We start from the raw sequence: 21,696 nt of genomic DNA on the forward strand, positions 1-21,696 counted from the left end.
AACTGCAGCCTGCATTTCCCCCTTTCCAGCATTTTTGTTGCCCTGCCTCTACTTCCTGCCTGGTTGCCCCACCTCTACTTCCTGCCTGGTTGCCCCGCCTCTACTTCCTGCCTGGTTGCCCCGCCTCTACTTCCTGCCTAGTCCCCCCACCCATGCTTCCTGCCTGGCTACTGGCCAATCAGTATTTTATTAAAAATAATACAAAGGACAGAATAAAAGACCATGGTCCCACAGCACCCCCCCCCTTTTTTTCAAAACAAGAACTCTGAATTGAATCTCTCTTGTTTAGCTGCTTTTTTTTTTTTTTTTTGACCATTATCCATAATAACTAGTAACCAACATTCTAAACAAAGAAAAATACCCATAGTCCATTTTTTGGGAAGGTGGGCTGATAATCTTATGGGGACCTAAAGAATATTTAGAATTATGATCAAGTCATGACTGGAGTATCCTGTGAGGCTTGATCATCTCAAGCAGTGGTCTTGAATCTGTGCTGGATATAGAACTCAGACATCTGGGCCATCCACTCCTATTGGAGATTTCTCAGGGGGTCTTCCTTGATCAAACCTGATTTTTCTTAACCCAGAATGAATCCACAGCCTCTCATTTTCTGTGTAAACAAAAGTAAAACCTCTTCTCAAAAGTAACATACCTTTTGACTTCAATTTTGAAGTCAGGTTATTTTTAAAATACCTATCTTGCTTTAATTTAGCAGCATTTATAAACAAATATCTTTTAGCAGCAGTTGCTCCTTCCTCAGCATTCAAACAATTCAAAGATAACATAATAACATACAGTATTCAGATTCTCTGGGTGTCTTTCATCTTTACTTGGCTTTATTTTAAGCTCTATTTCTTTTATTTTTAATATTTGGCTTTTTGAGACAGGGTTTCTCTGTGTATCTTTATCTGTTCTGGAATTTACTCTGTAGACCAGGTTGTTCTTGAACTCACAGAGATCCACCTGCCTCTGCTTCCAAAGATCTGGGATTAAAGATGTGTGCCACCACACCCAACTACTCTCTTTTTTTTATTTTAAAGACAATTATCTTTTTTTCTATTTCCCAAGCCTATATATATTTTTAAACACACTCTAAACTGTTTAGAGGTTTTTTTTTTTTAATTTGAATCTGTCTTTACTATATCTCTCTCTTTTTTTAACCATATGAGTCTTTAATTTGCTAAGTGATATGGCTAGGACAAAAGCCATGTCTTTGACAGCTGAATCAAACCTATTCCTTAGCTTTTTGAGATTTTAGCCTCTTGGCAGAGGTACCGTGTAGTAGGAGCTGCGGGCCTGCTTTTCGTCCTGCCCGGCTCCTGCATGGCTAGCTTTATACCCGAAATAACAACACACAGATTGTATTCATTTAAACACTGCTTGGCCCATTTCTATTCATGTGTGTAGCACCTTGAGGTGCGCTTACCAGGAAGATTCTAGCCTACGTCCATCCTGGGTCGGAGCTTCATCGCGTCTGCTCTGGAGAGGGGAGCATGGCGTCTGTCTCTCAGAGGAGCAGCCCTGCATCTGAGCTCACTTCCTCTTCCTCCCAGCATTCTATTCTGTCTACTCCACCCACCTAAGGGATGGCCTATCAAATGGGCCAAGGCAGTTTGTTTATTGACAAATGACCTTCCTCCATCAGTACCGGCCAGAGCCATGTTTATTGTCACAACTCTATAGCGTTTTAAGGACCCTGTCACCACCAAAAAGCATGTAGTCAGCTTTTTATTAACACCATTTAAGTATTTCGTGGCAGGATCTCTTAAAAGAGCTGCAAGGTTTGCAGCTAAAGCTGAGTCAGGAAGCCTCTCTTAAATGAGAGTGCTTGCCTCTAGCAAGCAGAGCCCACCTGAGAAAATGCTGATATCAAGAAGCTGTGTTTAACTTTTTTCTTTTTCTTTTGTCTAGAATTATTTTTTAAACTCTTTTAGGTTTTATGTGGATGCAGTTGTCCCACTTTGGATGCCATTCTGTTCACTGAGTTTTTCTGTCCTGCCCTGTTCCCACAGTCATTAAGTCCCAAAGAAATCACACAGGGGTCTACATTAATTATAAATTGATTGGCTTAGTATCTCAGGCTTCTTATTAACTCTTATAACTTACATTAGTCCATCATTTTTGTCTGTGTTAGCCACATGGCTTGGTACCGTTTTTGGTGACACAGCCACATCTTGCTTCCTCTGCATCTGGGTCACAACTGCAGACTGTGCTTCCCCTTTCCAGCATTATTTATTTATTTATTTATTTATTTATTTTTATTTTTTTTTTTTTGATTTTCAAGACAGGGTTTCTCTGTAGCTTTTTTGGTTCCTGTCCTGGAACTAGCTCTTGTAGACCAGGCTGGTCTCGAACTCACAGAGATCCGCCTGCCTCTGCCTCCCAAGTGCTGGGATTAAAGGCGTGCGCCACCACCACCTGGCCTTCTTTCCAGCATTTTTGTTGCTCCGCCTCTACTTCCTGCCTGGTCACCCCACCCATACTTCCTGCCTGGTTGTCCCGCTTCTACTTCCTGCTTGGTTGCCCCACCCATACTTCCTGCCTGGCTACTGGCCAATCAGCATTTTATTAAAAATAATATAAGTGCCGGGTGGTGGTGGCACACGCCTTTAATCCCAGCACTTGGGAGGCAGAGGCGACGGATCTCTGTGAGTTCGAGACCAGCCTGGTCTACAAGAGCTAGTTCCAGGACAGGCTCCAAAACCACAGAGAAACCCTGTCCCAAAAAAGAAAAAATAAATAAATATAATACAAGTGACAGGATAAAAGACCATTGTCCCATAGCAGGCCTGTGTGGGAACAAGGGGAGGACTGTTCAGTTGATACTCATGATTGTAGATATTTGGACAAAAACAGGCTCTAAAAAAATAAAATTTAAACAAAAAACATTCATTTATATTTGACTAATTCAGTATGTATCACATACACAAAGTAGAAAGACTACTGTATTTCTGTATATTTACTTTGTTTTTCATTTGTATTTGTGTTTATTGGGTGCACAAGAGGATGGAGTCCAGCAGTCAGTACCAAGTGTCTTCCTCAATCCCTTTCTAATCTTAGGATTTTTATTTTTTTTATTTATTTTTATTTTTTTAATATATATTTATTTATTATGTATGCAATATTCTGTCTGTGTATATGTCTACAGGCCAGAAGAGGGCACCAGACCTCGTTACAGATGGTTGTAAACCACAATGTGGTTGCTGGGAATTGAACTCAGGACCTTTGGAAGAGCAGGCAATGCTCTTAACCACTGAGCCATCTCTCCAGCCCCTAATCTTAGGACTTTAAAAATTTATTTATTTTAATGTGTGTGTGTGTGTGTGTGTGTGTGTGTGTGTGTGTGTGTGTAGGTGCCTTCTGAGGTTAGTGATGTGGGATTCCCCTTAGAGTGGAATTCCAAGCAGTTGTGAGCCACCCCATGTGGGTGCTAGGAACCAAACTCTGGTCCTTTGCAAGAGCAGTGTGTGCTCTTAACTGCTGAGCAATTCCAGCCTCTCTACCTTGTGTTTTTGAGACAGGGTCTCAGGGGAACCTTGTCATCCAGTCACAGGAATCCTCACATCTCCACCTCCCCAGTACTGGGATTACAGGCATGTGTAGCTGAACACGGAGTTTATGTTTTTGGATGGGGCACACGCCACATTCACATGTGGAGGTCAAAGGCAACTTTGTGGAGCCTTTTCTCTCCTTTTCCCTTTACAGGGGATCCAGGACCAAACTTGGGTTGTCAGATTCATTCAGCAAGCTCCCTTATCCCCTGAGCTATCTTGCCTGCAAGTGTGGGAGCTAGGAATGGAGCGCAAATCTTTATGTTAGAGCAGCAAGCCCTTTGCCAACTGTTATCTTCTCAAACTTAACTTTCTTGAATTTTTGAAATGGGAAAAAGTCTTCATATTAACTAAATGCAAATGAGTGGTCTGGATAATGATTTAAGAGAAAGACTCATCAATTCATTTCATGTTCAAAGAGTAACTACTGCATACCAGGCAAGGTCCTTGCTGACAAAGACAGAATGATGGGGAGAAATGGGTCCTTCTACCAGGGAGTTTAAAACCCACAGGAAGAGAACTGCCAGCAGATAGCTGGATGAGTGCAGCTGCCGCTGCCGCTTCCATCTCTGCTGAGGCTAAAGAGCAGAAGGCAATATGAGAGTCATGGTGGAGGTTGTCGTCTCTTGTTTGTTTGCCTAGGGTCTCAGACCAGGCTGGTCTCCAACTCACAATGATCCCCCTGCCTCTGCCTCAGAGTATGGGCTACTGACGTCAGTATAAGAGACTTTTTACTTAATGCAGGACAACCTGAAACACAAGTAAAACTTACTGAGCATGGGGTGGAGAGATGGTCAGCAGCTAAGAGGTTTGCTGCTCTTCAGAGGACCAGGGCCTGAGTCCCAGCATCCACATGGTGGCTTACAATGCTCTGTAACTCCACACTCACGCAAGGGAACCCAGGACACTGAGCCCTGTCACATCTTTTTTTTTTTTTTTTTTTTTTTTTTTTTTTTTTTTTTTTTGGTAGAAGGTGTAGTAAGGAGAAGCGGGGGCTCCTTGTTTGTCCTGGCCACCCGGCTAGCTTAGCCCCAAAATAATCACACAGAAATTGTATTGATTAAATCACTGCCTGGCCCATTATATCTAGCCTCTTTGGCTAACTCTCACATCTTGATCTAACCCATTTCTATTAATCTGTGTTCACCACGAGGTAGTGACTTACTGGGAAAGATTCAGCATGTCTGACCTGGTGGCTGGCTCCATGGCAGCAATCCCTGACCCTGCTTTCTTCCTCCCAGAATTCAGTTCTGTCTACACCGCCTAAGTTCTGCCCTATCAGGCCAAGCAGTTTCTTTATTAATTAACCAATGAAAGCAACACATAGATAGAAGAACCTCCTATACCAAGAAGGATTAAATGAAACAAAGCAACACACGCACACATACACACACACACATACACACACACACATACACACACACACACATAATCTCATTGTAGACCAGGTTGGCCAGTAGAACTCAGAGAACTGCCTGCCTCTGTCTCCCAGTGCTAGTATTAAAGACAGGTGTCACCACACCTGGCTAATTCAAACCCATGCCAGACCACGGTTGGTGTGGTTGGTGTGTGTGTGAGGGGAAGAATGCACATATGTGTGTGTGCATGTGCACGGGTGCATGGGGAAGCCAGAGAGCAACTTCAGCTGTTGCCTTTAAAATACCACCCACCGTGTTCCCTCGAGACAGGGTTTCTCACTGGCCTGAAACTCCTCAAGCGGGCCACGGGCCAGGCTGGCTGGCCAGTGAGTCCCATAATTCCCCCCCCCCCCCCGCTCCCCGTTTCCACTTCTCAGCACTGCATCCCCAAGTCAACGTCACCCCGGCTCTATTGTTATGTGGTTTCTGCAGATCAGATTCAGGGTCCTTAAGACCCCAAGGCAAACATTTAACCAATGCGTCTGTCTCCCCACCATAGTTAAATATTTGTTGGTTGGGTTGTTTATAGTAGACCAGAACAAGTGAGACATAGTGTTGTACTCTGGTTCTGGATAGGAGGGAGCATGGGGTGGGAGCGCGGTTTGAACTCATGGGCTTGAAACCCATTTGGACAGCAGAAGGAGCACCCACCTCAAGATGCCTAGAGCTGAAATAAGTGAAGACCCCAGCAGAACTGTCACCACCTGGTCCCAGGGACGGAGACGTCTGCAGACAGCGAGCATGGTGGACTCTCAGGGCCTTGGACCTCACATCACATATCCTTCTCGTCCTGGACAGGGAAACTCTTCCTGGTGGAGTCTCAGAACGGTTCTCAGGGCCTGGACCTGGAGGCAGCTCGCCTCTCCTGCAGGAGCAGGGGTGCCCACCTGGTGTCCGCTGGGGAGCTGAAGAGGGTGGTCCAAGACTGTGCTTTCGCAGTGTGCACGACAGGCTGGCTGGCTGACGGCACCCTCGGGTAAGTCAGGGTAGCCAGGGAAGCATTCTTTTCCAACCACCTCAGCTGCGCTACCTAGGTGTATGTGGGGCTCAACGATTGTCCTGCAGGAGTCAGAGGACAACTCTTCAAAGCCAGCTCTCACTTTACTTTGTCAAAGTAGGGTCCCTCTTGCTTCTTCTGCTCTACCTAAAGCTGCCTGTGCAGACTCGAGCGGTTTCCCCCGTCTCTGCTCCCATCTTGCTATTAAGAATTTAATGGATGGATCTAATAGCTGACTGAAAAGAGCCAAAGAAAGAATTAGTAAGCTGGAAGCTATTTGGGAGGGAGATATGCTGAACAAAGAAAAAAGAAAGAATTAAAAAGGTAGAGAAAATGGTAAATGTGATGAAACTGTATGCAATTAGAATTCTAAAAGGAAGAAAAGAGGGAGCTGGAGAGGTCGGTGGTTGGGAAGTTTCACGTCGGAGGCTATCGCTCTCCCAGCACCCACACAGAGAGTCTGCGCACGGAGGCTGCTCTCCGTGTGGAGTCCAGGCTGAGGGACACTGGTTTGGGGCCTCTCTACAGAAGCCTGCGTAACACAGAGGGCATAACCACAGTGTTCTCAGATGATCCCTTCGCAGGCAGACTATGGAGCCTGTCTGCTCCAGCTTGGTGAACTCCAGTTCCCTTCGCCTGGCAGATAGCTCCGTTGTTCTTCCTCCTTTAGTCCTACCTCAGTTTCTGTCTTACCTCAGTTCCCTCAGTTCCCTGCACTGCCCCCCCCCCACCGCTGCCCAGGATCCCATCCTTGCCACAGGTTTCTGCAGACTTCCGAGACGTGTTGGACGAGGTGATTCAGCAAAATAAGTGCACCCTCCTCTTCCCACCCATAGGCCACTCCTCCCAGCTCTCCACCTAGCCACCCAGGCAGACCCCCTGTTTTCTGAACCACAGAATCTGGGTTCTAGGGGACCTCCCATTAAAGGCTTTAGAAGGAAATGCCAAGCTTGGAAACCTTGTCAAGGAGCAATGGTTCTTGGAGAGAATATTCTCTTTTGGAATATCTGAATAAAAAGAACTACGAACCTAGTGAGGTGCCTCAGCGGGACTCAGAACTCTCAAAGGAAGGGAAAACCCAAGAGTAGGTGTCACTTGGAAGACCTTTCCCCTCCCAAGAAGATAGTTATTCCTCCAGCAGGGGTCAGAAAAGGAAAGGTCTGGACAAGACAGCAGCAGTGTCTTGGCTGACGGCTACTCAAAGGGAATCGATTCTGTTGAAGCTGAAGTCTGTACACCAAGGGAATTTTAGATGGCCTTCCAAAAATTAAGAGCCACCCAACCTGCTCCCAGAATAAAGGCCCCCTGGAGAAGCCCCCCAGAAAAAAAGTCCCCTCAGATGAAGCCTCCTCAGAAAAAGTTGAACCCTCATAACCTAGGAAAAGACCCCCACAAGAGAACCCCCCTGGAAAGATCTCTCTCTCTCTGAAGAATGTCACATAGAAATACACCCTCTCCCACTTAGACAGCAAGGACTCTAGGACGTTCCAGAACTTACTAGGGAAGATGACGGTGACTGACTGTGACGTCAGTGGACGCTGGTCCCAAGGGACATAAGAGTTCCTTAGCTCAGTGTGACCCCATCAGCTGTAATAGAGATGTGCTTTACAACAAGCACTGCCCTCACCTTGCTGAGACGCAGGCAGCTGACAGTACCGAGTGGTTCCCTCGAGCACATGGTGAAGGCTGCTTACGCAGCCAGATCTATAAGATATGCCCAGGGAAAACGGGAGTGAAGCATGCCGTTTACAGTGACTTTTCCCTCACATCCCTTGCTGGAGATATCCCCACTCACCCTCACCCCCAACCAGAAGGCCACAGCTTAGAGAATGCCACCATGCCTCCAAAGTGTCTCACTAAGGAAGCTGTTGGACTGTGACATCCAGTCTGAGAAAGTCAGCTATTCTTTGGCAGAGGATGCACTGGTTACCATGGTGACAGGGGACTTTATGCAAATCAAGCTTTTGACTTTCAGCAGGCAGGGCATGATGAAAAATGTTTCCTCGTTGCATCACCACTAGGGTGACCACCTGTCTTTTAGGAGAGGAGGTAGTAGACAGTACTGTGTTACCCAAGCTGGTCTCAAACTCTTTATTTCAAGTGATCCTCCTGCCTCAGCTTGCCAAGTAGCCGATGCTACAGTTGTGTGCCATTATACAAGACACATGCTATTTTACGCCTTCTGTTCTCAAATAATCTGCTAATTTTTAAGCCTTTGGGTTGCAATTGCTTACCTAGAGTGATAGATTGGTTTGACTTAGGTTCCGCTTTGCAAGCTAAACAATTCCATATAATTTTAGTCGATTTTCTAGTCTTTTAGATTCCCCTGAACCTGGAGTTACAGGAGGTTGTGAGCGCCCATACCCGGTGCTGGGAACCAAACCCAGGTTCTCTGCGAGAGCAAGTGCTCCACTGTTGAGCTTCTCTCCAGCCCTTCTATCGAACCTTTCAAAAACTCAAATGAGGACTGGGGAGATGGCTCAGCAGGTAAAGGCACCTTCTGTCAAGGTTGAGGACCTAAGTTCAGCACCTGGGATCTGCATGGTGGACAGTCTTCATACACACATGATCTCCATACACGTATCACCAAAGTAAACACTGAAAATGTAAAAATAAACTCAAGTGACTCCTTGGATGGATTTTTTCTCAGTGAGGGGGTAAAAAGGTGTTGCCTCTGAAAGCTGTCTTCCAGATGTGACCTTTGTCTGAGGAGAACGTTTCTGTGTCTCAGAGCTGACGGCAGAAATGAATTCTTTTCAGCCTGAAGATGGTCCTAACCCAGGGTCCTCCTTTGTCTGTGCAGGACAACTGTGTGCAGCAAAGGGAGCGGCGAACAGCCAATCGCGAGAGCTGTCGATGTGAGAATTGACAGCCACCCTGCTCCCGGTGCCAAGTACAACGCCCTTTGCATTAAGGATGAAGGTCAGTCTTTGTAAGGGTCTGGGAGAGTGAGTGGCTGCTACCGTCTATGTGAACACATTGGGGTGACATGTCTCTGAGCATGCTTCGCGATTCTTCCCAGGGTGAATAGAGGGATGGCTTGGATGCTAAGATCACTAACTGCTCTTCCCAAGGAACTTTGGTTCCCACCACCTATGTTGGGCAAATGCCTGTCACTCTAGCTCCAGGGACTCCAATAACCTCGTCTTTGTGGGCATTAGCAATCATATGTGCACACGTGCACACACACACACACAATTTTAAAAAAATAAAATAAATGTTAAAAAATACAAGTTCAGAAGGAGACTAACTAGGAAAGCAGATAAGGCAGTGAGAACCTGGACAGGAAAGTGAACATGACCAAGCCATGGTACAATATTCAGCAAAGTTCATGGAGGTGGTGAGGGAGCCAGTGTCTCAGAGAACCTCTGGAGGCGGTGTGCATGGGACAGTGTGCATGTATCGAGAACCTCTGGAGGCAAAATATACAAAGAACTCAAGAAATTGGTCATCAAAAGAACAAATAATCCAATAAAAATGGGGTACAGACCTAAACAGAGAATTCTCAACAGAGGAATCTAAAATGGCTGAAAGACACTTAAGGAAATGTTCAACACCCTTAGCCATTAGAGAAATGCAAATCAAAACAACTCTGAGATTCCATCTTACACCTGTAAGAATGGCCAAGCTCAAAAACACTGATGACAACTTATGCTGGAGAGGTTGTGGGGAAAAGGGAACACTTCTGCATGTCTGGTGGGAATGCAAGCTGGTACCGCCCCTTTTGTTGTCAGTGTGGCAATTTCTCAGAAAATTAGGAAACAATCTTCCTCAAGACCTAGTAATACCACTTTTGGGTATATATCCAAAGGATGCTCAATCGTACCACAGGACATGTGCTCAACTATGTTCAATAGCAGCTTTGTTTATCATAGCCAGAACCTGGAAACAACCTAAATGTCCCTCAACTGAAGAATAGATAAGGAAAATGTGGTACATTTACACAATGGAGTACTACATAGCAGGAAAAAATGGCATCTTGAAATTTGCAGGCAAATGGATGGAGCTAGAAAACATCATATTAAGTGAGGTAACCCAGACACAGAAAATCAATTATCATATGTACTCACTCATAAGTGGTTTTTAAACATAAAGCAAAGAAAACCAGCCTACAAATCACATTCCCAGAGAACCTAGACAACAATGAAGACTCTAAGAGAGACATACATGGATCTAATCTAGACGGGAAGTAGAAAAAGACAAGATCTCCTGAGTAAATTGGGAGCATGGGGACCTCGGGAGAGAAAGGGAGGGGAAAGGCAGGAAGGGGAGCAGAGAAAATTGTAGAGCTCAATAAAAATCAATTTATAAAAACCTCTGGAGGCAGTGTACATGTATTGAGAACCTCTGGAAATGATGTATGTGTATTGAGAACCTCTGGAGGCAGTGTGTGTGTGTATTGAGAACCTCTGGAGAAGGTGTGCGTGTATCAAGAACCTCTGGAGGCGGTGTGTGTGTTTTGAGAACCTCTGGAGGCAGTGTGTGTGTGTATCGAGAACCTCTGGAGAAGGTGTGCGTGTATCAAGAAGCTCTGGAGGCGGTATGTGTGTATCGAGAACCTCTGGAGGTAATCGAGAACCTCAGGAGATGGTGCGCATGTATAGTTACTGTCTCGTTGCTGTAACAAAAGGTGACATAAGGGAGTAGGTGTTTACTTTGTTTCACAGTTTGAGGGTGGAGTCTATCATGCTGCAGGAACTTAAGAGCACTGTGGGCAGTGTGTCCACATCTGGGAAGCAGAGAGAGACAATTGCTGCTGGCCATCAGACCTTTCTTTTCCCTGAGGTTGTGGATGGCACCACCCACTCTGAGGACATGTCCCTCCTTCCTCAGTTGAGCACCTTCACAGACCCACCTGGAGCTGTCTCCTATGTGATTCTAAATCCAGCTAAGTTGATAATGAAGATTAATCCTCACAGTACATAATTATGATTTTCCTTATTGGGGTGAGGGAGCTGGGATAGATATACCACTATAGCTGTCAATCATCGCTCAAGGGATATATGAGAAAATACTGACTTCTGGGGGTTTTGTTTGTCTGGGTACAAGTGGCAAGATCCCACAAAGAGGTGCAGGTGCCCACCAGGAGCCCTGTGCTTGGAAAGATCCAGCTCTCTGGGGAATAAGAGCAGAACCCTGGGCTGGGCTGTAATGGCTCATGCCTTTGATCCCAGCACTTGGGAGGCAGAAGCAGGTGGATCTCTGTGAGTTCAAGGCCAGCCTGGTCTACAGAGTGAGCTCCAGGACAGCCAGGGCTACACAGAGAAACCCTGCCTTGACCAAACAAACAAAAAAGAACAGAACCCTGTCCTTGTCCACTTCAGATCCTGATGGTCACAGCTCAGGCTTTAGTCTCTCTTCCTAGTGAGGACCATACTTAAAAATAATTCCTTTCCTAGCTGGGGAATTGGCTCAGAGGTTAAAAGCACTTATTGCTCTTGCAGAGGACTCAGGTTTGATTCCCAGCATCCACATGGAGGCTCGTGACTGTCTATAATGTCAGTCCCAGGGGATCAGGCATCCTTTTCTGAGTTTTGAGGGTTCCGGGAACACATACGGTACATATGCATACACACATGTAAAACACCCATGCACATTCATCAGCGACATGCCCGTCTTCCAGTGCGAGCACTCAGCTAGGAAAGGGTCTGCATTTGCTGGGTTATATGGAAGGCCACCAGAGCCATCTCTCCATCGGCCCAATCAAGTAACCAAGAGACGCTCTCTCTCTCTCTCTCTCTCTCTCTCTCTCTCTCTCTCTCTCTCTCTCTCTCTCTCTGGCAGCTGTATAAGGAAATTCAAATGACCCTTTGGATCCCAAACCTCGCCAGTGTCTGACCCTGAGGGAAACAGAACAAAGCCAGAACCTTGTCCCTCTAGTGATCTCAAGGGAACAGGTCTTCTTTAGCTTTTGTGACATCTTGTGCCACCCAAAGCAGAGTGACTTAAATGACAACTTGGTAGCCCCACAATTTGTGTGGCACTTGTGCTAATCCTGGCTAGGCTCATCTACCAATCTCTAGCCTGCTCGTGGTTCAGAGGTAGCTTTGCTCCTGGGGAGCACAAGAGCTGCAACGGCAAACTTCCAGTTCAAAGGGAAACCCTGTCTGAAAGGAGTGAGACCGGCAGGACACCTAACATCCTCCTTGGCCTCCACACAAGTGTGCTCAGGCATGCACATCTGCACACACACAAGGATACAGACAGACGCACAGATACTGCCCCATGTATCACACATATACACCCCAACACATAAATACATCACACACACAGATCCTCCCCACACAGCACCACACATACACACAGACACACCTACACATATACATCACACATAGATCCTTCCCCCCAGCACCGCACATACACACAGACACACACAGATACCCCACACGCATATACATCACACACATAGACATTCAACCTCCAGCACCACACATACACACACAGACACCCCTACACATATACATCACATACAGACATCCAGCCCCTAGCACTGCACATACACACAGACACACACAGACACTCTCCCACAGACACACACCACACATACAGACACCCCAGCACATACATTCATCTCTCACACACAGAGATACCCACACACAGAGATACCACCTTACACACAGCGACATTCCCCCCATAGTACCATACACACACAGAGCTACACTGTCAATCCCCCCCACAGCAACACACACACACACACACACACACACACACACATTCCCATACACACACTAAAATAAATAATTAAAACAGAGAATTGGAAAACAGAGAAAGGCTAAGCAACTGCCCTGGATTAAATGGGATAAGAGACTTGATAATAAAATGCAATCCTGGGTTGTTTCCTGGACTAACAACAACAACAACAACAAAAAAGACAACTGTATTTGATCGTGTTTGAATATGGATTGTGAATTGCACAGCTTGATATTGATGGCAAGACATCGTGATTTTGATAATTACTGCTGCTGTGCTAAGAGAACATCCTTGCTTTTAGGAAATGCACAGCCGAGTCTCTTAGGGGGTGAAGGGCATCATGTCTACAACCTACTCTAAAGCGGATCAGAGAAGTGTGTGTGTGCGCGTGTGAGTGTGTGTGTGTGTGCGCGTGTGAGTGTGTGTGTGCGTGTGTGTGTGTGTGTGTGTGCCCTCCCATGCGCTGTGAGTTTTTCTTAGTGAGTTGTAAAGAAACATCTTACCTTGAGAGGACACCAGTGACAGGACAAGACATAGCTCCATTCGAGTTGAGCTTGGCGGCGAGTGTCCCAGGGTTACTCACCGGAGCGGGACAACTCAAGAGCAGCTACCGTACAGAAAGCTCACCCCATCATGAGTACCCAGAGGAAGCTGCACCCATACTGCTCTCCTCATAGCTGTCCCTGTGTCCTGCTCTCATGCCCTAGATGGAGTGCGGAAGTCATTGCTCACAACCCTCCGGGTTTCGTGGCGGAGAGGTTGCCCTTCCTTTATGGGGATCTGATGAACGTCCTTGGCGAAAGCAAACAGGCTAGTCAGAAGGTTCCTATGGATTTTCAAGCACTGCTCAACTGAGCTTTCCTGGGGTTTGTTACACACACAGTGCTAAGAGGACCTGAAGGCGGAGAGGCTCAGCTGAGCGGACCTGAGGGCAGGAGGGTTAGCCCAGCTACAGGGTCTAAGGTTCCTACCAGTGCATAGGTGAGGCTCGACTCAGTGTCTCAGCACTATGCCCTCTTTCTACCCCCTCTCTGAGCGGCATGCCATGTCTGTGTCACCACGATACTGCTCCCCTCTGGTAAGACCAGGGGAATGGAGAGTGCTGACTTCAAAACTGGCAGCCATGCTCCTGCTAAAGATGGAAGCTCACACGCACACAGCCCCTCCTGCAGGTCTTCTGAGCAGAGTTCACCACCAACATAGACACATCTTTTTCCCTCTGGTGTTTTGTTTCAGAGGGTGAATTTCCAGCCCCATGCTGATCTCACTTAAACTAGTAAGTGCACAGTTACTTTTACAGACAGGATGTTGCAGCCTCTTCCACTTGGATTTTCCCCCACTCTACTTGGTTAGATTCTCAGCGGGGTCAGTAGCCCAAGGATTGGTGACTTCCAGCTCCCCCTCGATTCTGGCCGCCACACCCCCAGCCCACACATTGCTGCCCCCCTGAGACATAGCTGGCCTCACCTCCCTTCTTTACAGCCATTGTTACCTTTATTTCCCCTAAAGACAGGAATGTTCAGTTCCATGTCGCCTTTAAGAAGAGCTGGATGCTCACTGTCCCCAGCTCTCAGGTCTGTCTAGAGGAGTCCCCCTACCTCAGGAATGGCTTTGGGAGAATTTCCCAGCTGAATCATCTCTTTAGCCCTGCCTCTGCCTATCTTTTAACCTCATCTATGTGGGCATTTTAGAGTCCAGAGCCCGTGGTCAGGGCTAGTCCTCCTCCAAGATTTTGAGTGTTCCCTGCTCAAATTTAGCCTAGTGACTCCATGTCAAAGAAGCAAGTGACAGATGGGTGAGTCTTTTCAACTCTTCCCCATCACCAAGTCAAGGGCTCTCTCCATGCACTGTGCTCTATCTCTTGTGGGCTTTTTAGTCTTCTGGCCTCTGTAGATGGTGCAGTGGTTCTCAGCCTTCTGAATGCTGTAATCCTTTAACAGTTCCTCACGGTGTAGTGACCCCAACCACAAAACTACTTTCCTTGATAATTCATAACTGTAATTTTACTACTGTTATGAATTGTAATGTAAATTCTGTGTTTTCTGATGGTCTTAGTTTGGCCGGGTGTGGTGACATTGTGTTTTCCTGCTGTGGTAAGACACTCTGACCGAAAGTAACTTGGGGAGGAAAAGAATGATTTGGCTCACACTTCCGGGTCACAGTCCATCGCTGAGGGAAGTCAGGACAGGAACTCAAGCAGGAGCTAAGCAGAGACCATAGAGGAATGCTGTTTACTGACTCATTGACTGGTTTGTGTTTAGCTAGCTTTTTTATATGGTCCAGACCCACCAGCCTAGGGATGGCGCCACCCAAGGTGGGCTCGGCTCTCCCACATTATCCACCAATCAAGACAATCTCTCGCAGACCAATCTGATCATGGTAATTGAGGTTTCCTCTTCCCAGATGACTCTAGATTGAGTCAATTTGACAATAAAATCTAATTGGGCCTGAGAGGCCAGTGTCTTTATCCACTGAGCCATCTCACCAACCCAGTGTATCTCTTTTTGAGCGATGTTTTCTCGGGTGACATGAATGCATGGGCACTAAAACAAAGGATGGTAGAATACTAGAGAGGAAATCCGAACTTCAAGTTATTTTCCTTTCTGGGAAAAAAAAAAGATGTCTTCACTTTGATGATGTGGCACTTCTACACCTACAGACTTATCCTAAAAATAACTACATAACATAAATATGGGACTAGGAGATGGCTCAGCGGGTAAAGTGCTTGGAGCTGAGTTCTGTTCTCCAGAATCCATGTTTTTCAAGAGCTCGCAGTGGGGCTGGGTAAAGCATGTGCTGTGTGAGCTACAAGACCTCAGTGTGGATCCCAGCTCCCACATAAACGCACACGTCTGTAACACGTCTGTAACCCCAGCGCCAGGGAGCTAAGACAGGTGGATCCTGGGACTCACTGGCTAGCCAGTCTAGCCCAACAAGTGAGCTCCAGGATCCGTGAGCAACCTTGTCACAAAACGTAAGGTGGAAAGCAATGGAGGGGGGCACAAGGCATAAGACATAAACCTCTAGACATGCACACATGGACAAATACAAATGTACACACACACACACACACACACACGGTGGGGGGTGGGAAGTGTGGTCTTTTGGCCCAACATGTGAACGTCTAAGAAGCTACACCCCAAAATAACAGGCAAAACATGAAGTGAGCCTGCAGATTGATAACACTGTTTAATTAATTAATTTATTTATTGTGTGTGTGTGCAAGCATGTGGGCACCACAGCACTGGTGTGGAGCTGAGAGAACAACATGTAGAAGTCAGTTCTCTTCTTCTGTTAGGTGGGTGGTAGGAATTGAACTCACATCTCCAGACTTTGTGGCAAGCCCCTTTACATACTGCACCATTTCGCTAGCCCTAAATAGAAGTTCTTAAAGAGAACAAAAATAAATGCTAGAGAGAGAGAAAATGTGCATAGACTCACAATTTTTTTAGAAATCTTATAATACATGAATCAAAGAAAAACTTTCAAGAGATTTTCTTTAACTAAAAAAGAATAAAATACAATGTATTAAAATTTATGAGACCATAGTCAGACAGAAATGTACAGCTTTGAATGCTTATATTAGAAAAAAACAAAGATCTAAAATCAGTTATCAGCTGGGCGGTGGTGGTGCATGCCTTTAATCCCAGCACTCGGGAGGCAAAGGCAGGCGGATCTCTGGGAGTTCGAGGCCAGCCTGGTCTACAAGAGCTAGTTCCGGGACAGGAACCAAAAGCTACAGAGAAACCCTGCCTCGAAAAACCAAATAAAATAAAATAAAATAAAATCAGTTGTCTAAGCTTCAGTAAGACACTCAAAACACACACACAAAAAGACACTCAAAACAGAAGAGCACAATGAAATTAAAAAAGGAAAATAAGAGAAAAATCAATAAAACCCAAAGTTGGTGCTTTGAAATGGCAAATGACATTGTCAAACCTCTATCTAGCCAGACTAAGAGGGAGGAAAACCCTAGGAGAAATGAAAAAGGGAGGCAGGAGAGATGGGTCACTGTGCCGGCACTTCCTGATCCTCTGGAGGACCAGATTTTGATCCCCAGCATGCACACTGCATTGGGTGGCTCATGAGCATCTCTAACTCCAGATGCAGGGGAGCTGACACTCTCTTCTGGCCACCATGGGCACCAGCACACATACACACCATACACAAATAATAAGATAAATATTTTTAAAAAGAAGTAAAAAAAAAAAACTTCTGGGCATAGTGGCATTTGCCTTTCATCCCCGCACTCAGAAGACAGAGGCAGGCAGATCTCTACAAGTTTGAGGCCAGCCTGGTCAGCATAGCAAGTTCCAAGCCAGCCAGAGCTACATAGTGAGACCTCCCCACCCCTGGAAGAAAAGAAAAAGAAAAAAAGAAATGGGAAAAGGAGAATCACTACAGACCTTGTAGATGTTAAATGAATCACAAAAACAATATAAATAGGGCTGAAGCAAGGGCTCGGCAGATGAGCTAGCCTGCTGCTTCCGCACAGGACCCGTTTCGGTTCTCAGCCCCTGCAGCAGGCAGGTTGTGTGTCAGTCAGTCTGACTCCTAGCACATCTGCTGGGTGTCTTACAATTGCCTGTAACTCCAACTACGGGGGTTCTGACGCCCTTTTCTCTCCTCTGTACTCAGGTGCACAAACCCCCACACAGACGCACATAAATGCATATGATTAAATATAAATAAGATCTAAGTAGCTGTGCCCTCAGCTTTGAAAACCTAAATGAAATGAACCAATTTGCTGAGAGAACAGTCTAACAAAACAGTTAAGAAGACAGGAGCAATCTCACAAAGCCCCTCTCTGTCAAAGAGCAGAATAAATAATAACTCCGAGACAGAGAGTATCGGGCACAGATGACCTGAACATTTAAGAAAGAAGTTATGCCGATTCTCTACAAAATTTTCCAGAAGTTAAAAGCAGAAGGAATACTTCCTAATTCATTCCATGAGGCCATTATTACCTCTAAACCAAAACCAGACAAGACATTCCAAGAGAAGAGGGCTACAGACCAATATATCTCATGAACACAGACAAGGAAACATTAGCAAATTAGGCTAACAAGATATAAAAGGATTACAAAGCCATGTGGTAGCATGCCTGGAATCCCATCACTTCAAAAGGCAAGGGCAAGAGAATCACAAATCTGAGGTCAGTCTGGGCTATATAGTGAGACCCTGCTCTCCCTCCCACCCCACCCCCCAAATTACAGGTTTTAGGACAATGGCTTAGTGGATAAGGACACTTGCACACTTGCTCCAAAAGTATTAAGTTCTGAGTTCAAATCCTCATCATGTAAGTAAAAAGCTGTACATGCCTGTTACCCAAGAATTAGGGGTGCTGACAGGGGGGATCCTGGGAGTTTTCTGGGCAAGCAGCCTAGTCAAGCTTCATCTTGCGTGAGAGACCAAGTCTGAAAGCTATAAAGAAGGACGCTTGATGTTCTGCATGTGCACACAGGAGTATGTCCATGCAGACATCACACACACACACACACACACACACACAATGACCAAGTGGGATTGCCCCCAGGTGTACTTAACTGGTTTCACATTAAAAGAACAATTGATATAATCCATTACATCAAGAGACCACAGAAGAAAAATCACATGACGATTTTGACCCATGAGAAAAGCAGTTGACCAGATCCAGCACTGGTGGATGATAAAATAAACTTTTCTTTTTTTCTTTTTGATTTTCGAGACAGGGTTTCTCTGTAGTTTTTGGTGCCTGTCCTGGAACTAGCTCTTGTAGACCAGGCTGGCCTCGAACTCACAGAGATCCTCCTGCCTCTGCCTCCCGAGTACTGGGATTAAAGGCATGCGCCACCACTACCCGGCTTAAAACTTTTCACCATTATTGAAAATAATGAGAGACTTTCTCGAGTTGACAAAGAACATCTAGAAAAAACAAAACAAAACAAAACTCTACAGCTCCCATTTCCCTGAATGGTCAGAGGTGAAGTGTTTCTCACGATGGTGAGAGATGAAGGTTTTCTCACTAAGATCAGAACTAACACACCTCTTACCTCTGCCTTCCAACATCAACTGGAGGCTATAGATAGTACTGGAAGGAAGAAAAGGTGTATGGGGAGGGACGGAGAGATGGCTCCGTGGTTAAGAGCATGTACTGCTCTTCCAGAGGGCAAGAGTTTGGTTCCCAGCAACCACATCAGGTTTATGACCACCTGCCTGTAATTCCAGCTCCAGGGACTCCAAGATACACACGCACAAACCCCCACACAAGTATATGTACTTAAAAATAATAAAGATCAATCGTTTTTAAATAAGATAAAATAAAAGGTATGCAGAGTAGTAAAGAAAAGCTAAAATTGACTTTGATTGCAGATGATATGGCTGTGTAGGTACAAAACACTGAACAATGTTTTGATGCTTCTCTGTTTATTTGCTTAGTGGGTAGAGGGCATGTGCCTGCCATGGTGCATGTGTGGAGGTCAGATGATAATGTCTGAGACTTGGTTCCCTCCTCTACCATGTGGGTTCTGGGAACTGAACATAGGTCATTGATGGGGAACCTTGTTAGCCAACCATCTTTAAGAGGTGTGCATCTCTGTGTGCACTCTCTCTGCACCTTTTCCCATGGGACATTGTTGTGCTTGGATTTCTTGTTTCCTGTTTAGTGAGTTTTCCCCTTATAATAAATAAAATATAACAAATATAATTAGCTAGCCTGGTTATTTCTACAGGTCATCAGGCTTGCAGGCAAGTGCCCTTTCCCAGTGAGCCATCTCTCCAATCCCCACACCTAAAATAATTGACAAAGTGTCTTGAAATTGATCATACAAAGTTGCAGGATACAGATTATGATGATATAGAGTCAGCTTTGACTGTCAACTTGACATAACCTCGAATCACTTGGAAAGAGAGTCTCCATGTGGGATCATCAGCGTTGACTATCGTCATGGCTGTGGAAGACTGTCTTAGTTAACTGATGTGGGAAGCTCTGGCCCACTGCGGGTGGCACCATCCCTAGCCAGAAAAGTCCTGAATGCATAAAAGTGGAGTCATTGGACTGAGTACAATCAACAAAGTTATCTAGTGAGCAAGAATTCATTTCTCTCTTCTATCTTGATAGTGAATGCAATGTGACTAACGTCTTCAAGTCCCTACTGTCTTGATTTCCCCTCGGTGGGCTATAACTCAGAATTGTAAGCTGAACAAACCCTTTGTCCCCTAAGCTTCCTTTGGTCAGACTATTTTTTCACAGCAACATAAATTAAACTAGAATAAAACATTAATAAACAAAAGCTACTACTCTGCTTTCCTGTATAACAGCAGTGGGAAGTCGGACTTGAAATTCAAAAGAGTATTTATAGTAGTGACCCCCAAATGAAATTAGATACAAACCTAAATCTGATGGTAAGTATGAGGTGAGCTACAAAACACTGAGGAAATAAGAAAGAAAAACATTCCACGTTAACAGTAAGACTTGATATCGTCAACATGCTGGGTCTTCCCAAGTAGGTTTCCTTTGACACAATACCATAATCAAAATGTCCAGAAGTTAAGGTTATAATCAATTGCTACAGCTACTATAACTAAAGCACTCAGAGCAGCCAATTCAATTGTAAACAACAAAATCAGAGGTCTGTTACTGCTGGGCTTCAGAACCCCTTTAAAGTTACGGTAAGCGAGAGGGGGGTGTTTGTGGGAGGGTAAGTCACATCAGTGGGGCGGAACAGGGAGCTCAAAACTAGACTCACATAAATTCAGGCAACTGGTCTTTGACAAAGGATCAAAGAAACAATGGAATAAAGGCATTTTTATCAACTGGACATCCTGAAGCTGACCTTAAGCCCCTCACAGACATGAACTCAACATGGATCACAAAAGTATATGCTATGCACTCCTGGAGACAGTATAGGAGAAAGCCTAGGTGGCCTTGGGTAGGGCAGTGAGCTACAAAAGGGCAGTCTGTGAAAGATGTAGTTATAATTGGGGCTTGTTAGAGTAAACTCTGTCCTGCAGGTGCACTAACAGAGTGAGAAAATGAGCCACAGACTGGGGGATAGATCTGTGGACAACACGAAGGACCGACAGACAGATGAAGCAAGCAAAGAACTATCAAGACTCGGCAATAATATAAACAAACAGCAGCTTGTTTAAAACACAGACAAAGCTGGGCAGCGATGGGACACACCTTTAACCCTAGCACTTGGGAGGCAGTGGCAGGTGGATTTCTTCGAGTTTGAGGCCAGCCTGGTCTACAAATCAAGTTCCAGGACAGCCAGGGCTCTTACACAGAGAAACCCTGTTTCGGAAAGCCAAAAAGTAAATAAAAATAAAATAAATAAGAATAGAAAATGGACAAAGGACCTGAACAAATACCTCTAGAAATAGACAGATAGCAAGCAAATGTATGAAAAGGTGTTCAATGCCCTTTGCCATTAGGGGATTACAAAGGAAAATACATTCCATTACTGGTCTATTTTCAGTTCTGTTGGCTGTGATAATACACCCTGATGAAAAGCAACTCAGGAAGGGAGGAAGGGACTATTTTAGCTCACAGTATCAGATTAGTCCATGAGCGCAGGGACTTCAAGCAGCTGGTCACATCACCTCCATGCTTAGGAGTAGAGAGAGAAGGAATGCATGCATGCCCATCTGCTTGCTTGCGTGTTTGCAGCCTCCCCCATTCCGTCTCTAGTTTTATTTATTTTTGTTTTTCGAGACAGATTTTCTCTGTCTAGCCCTGAATGGGATGTCCTGGGACTGCCTTTGTAGACCAATTTGGCCTCAAACCCAAAGAGATCCACCTGCCTCTGCCTCCCAAGAGCTGGAACTAAAGGCATGTGCCACCCACCACGCCTGATGTAGACGTCTTGACAACAGACTTATTCCTTCATCCTAACAAGGCAAAAGGAACTGCTCCTAGCCTTGTATGTCTGAGTCATTCAGGGCAGAGGGTCTTGGTGTCTGACAGTCTAAAAATACAAAATGTAGCATTTGGTACCACACTGAGTCACTAGACAAGTTTTCCTTCAGTCAGGCATCAAGGTTGTCCCTGGGATCCTGG

General features: G+C 45.5%; 1 protein-coding gene across 1 annotated transcript in view; it reads left to right on the forward strand.

Annotated features, from left to right (window-relative positions):
- Susd5 (sushi domain containing 5) overlaps positions 1–21,696 on the forward strand; it is a 43,673-nt gene that overhangs the window by 2,710 nt on the left and 19,267 nt on the right. The window contains exons 2-3 of the mRNA XM_057767701.1: positions 5,768–5,945; positions 8,770–8,888. Of these exons, the coding sequence (XP_057623684.1) occupies positions 5,768–5,945; positions 8,770–8,888 (297 nt within the window). The remainder of the gene's footprint in view (positions 1–5,767; positions 5,946–8,769; positions 8,889–21,696) is intronic.

This window comes from Chionomys nivalis, chromosome 4 (assembly GCF_950005125.1).
Source record: "Chionomys nivalis chromosome 4, mChiNiv1.1, whole genome shotgun sequence".
Classification (NCBI taxonomy): Eukaryota; Metazoa; Chordata; class Mammalia; order Rodentia; family Cricetidae; genus Chionomys; species Chionomys nivalis.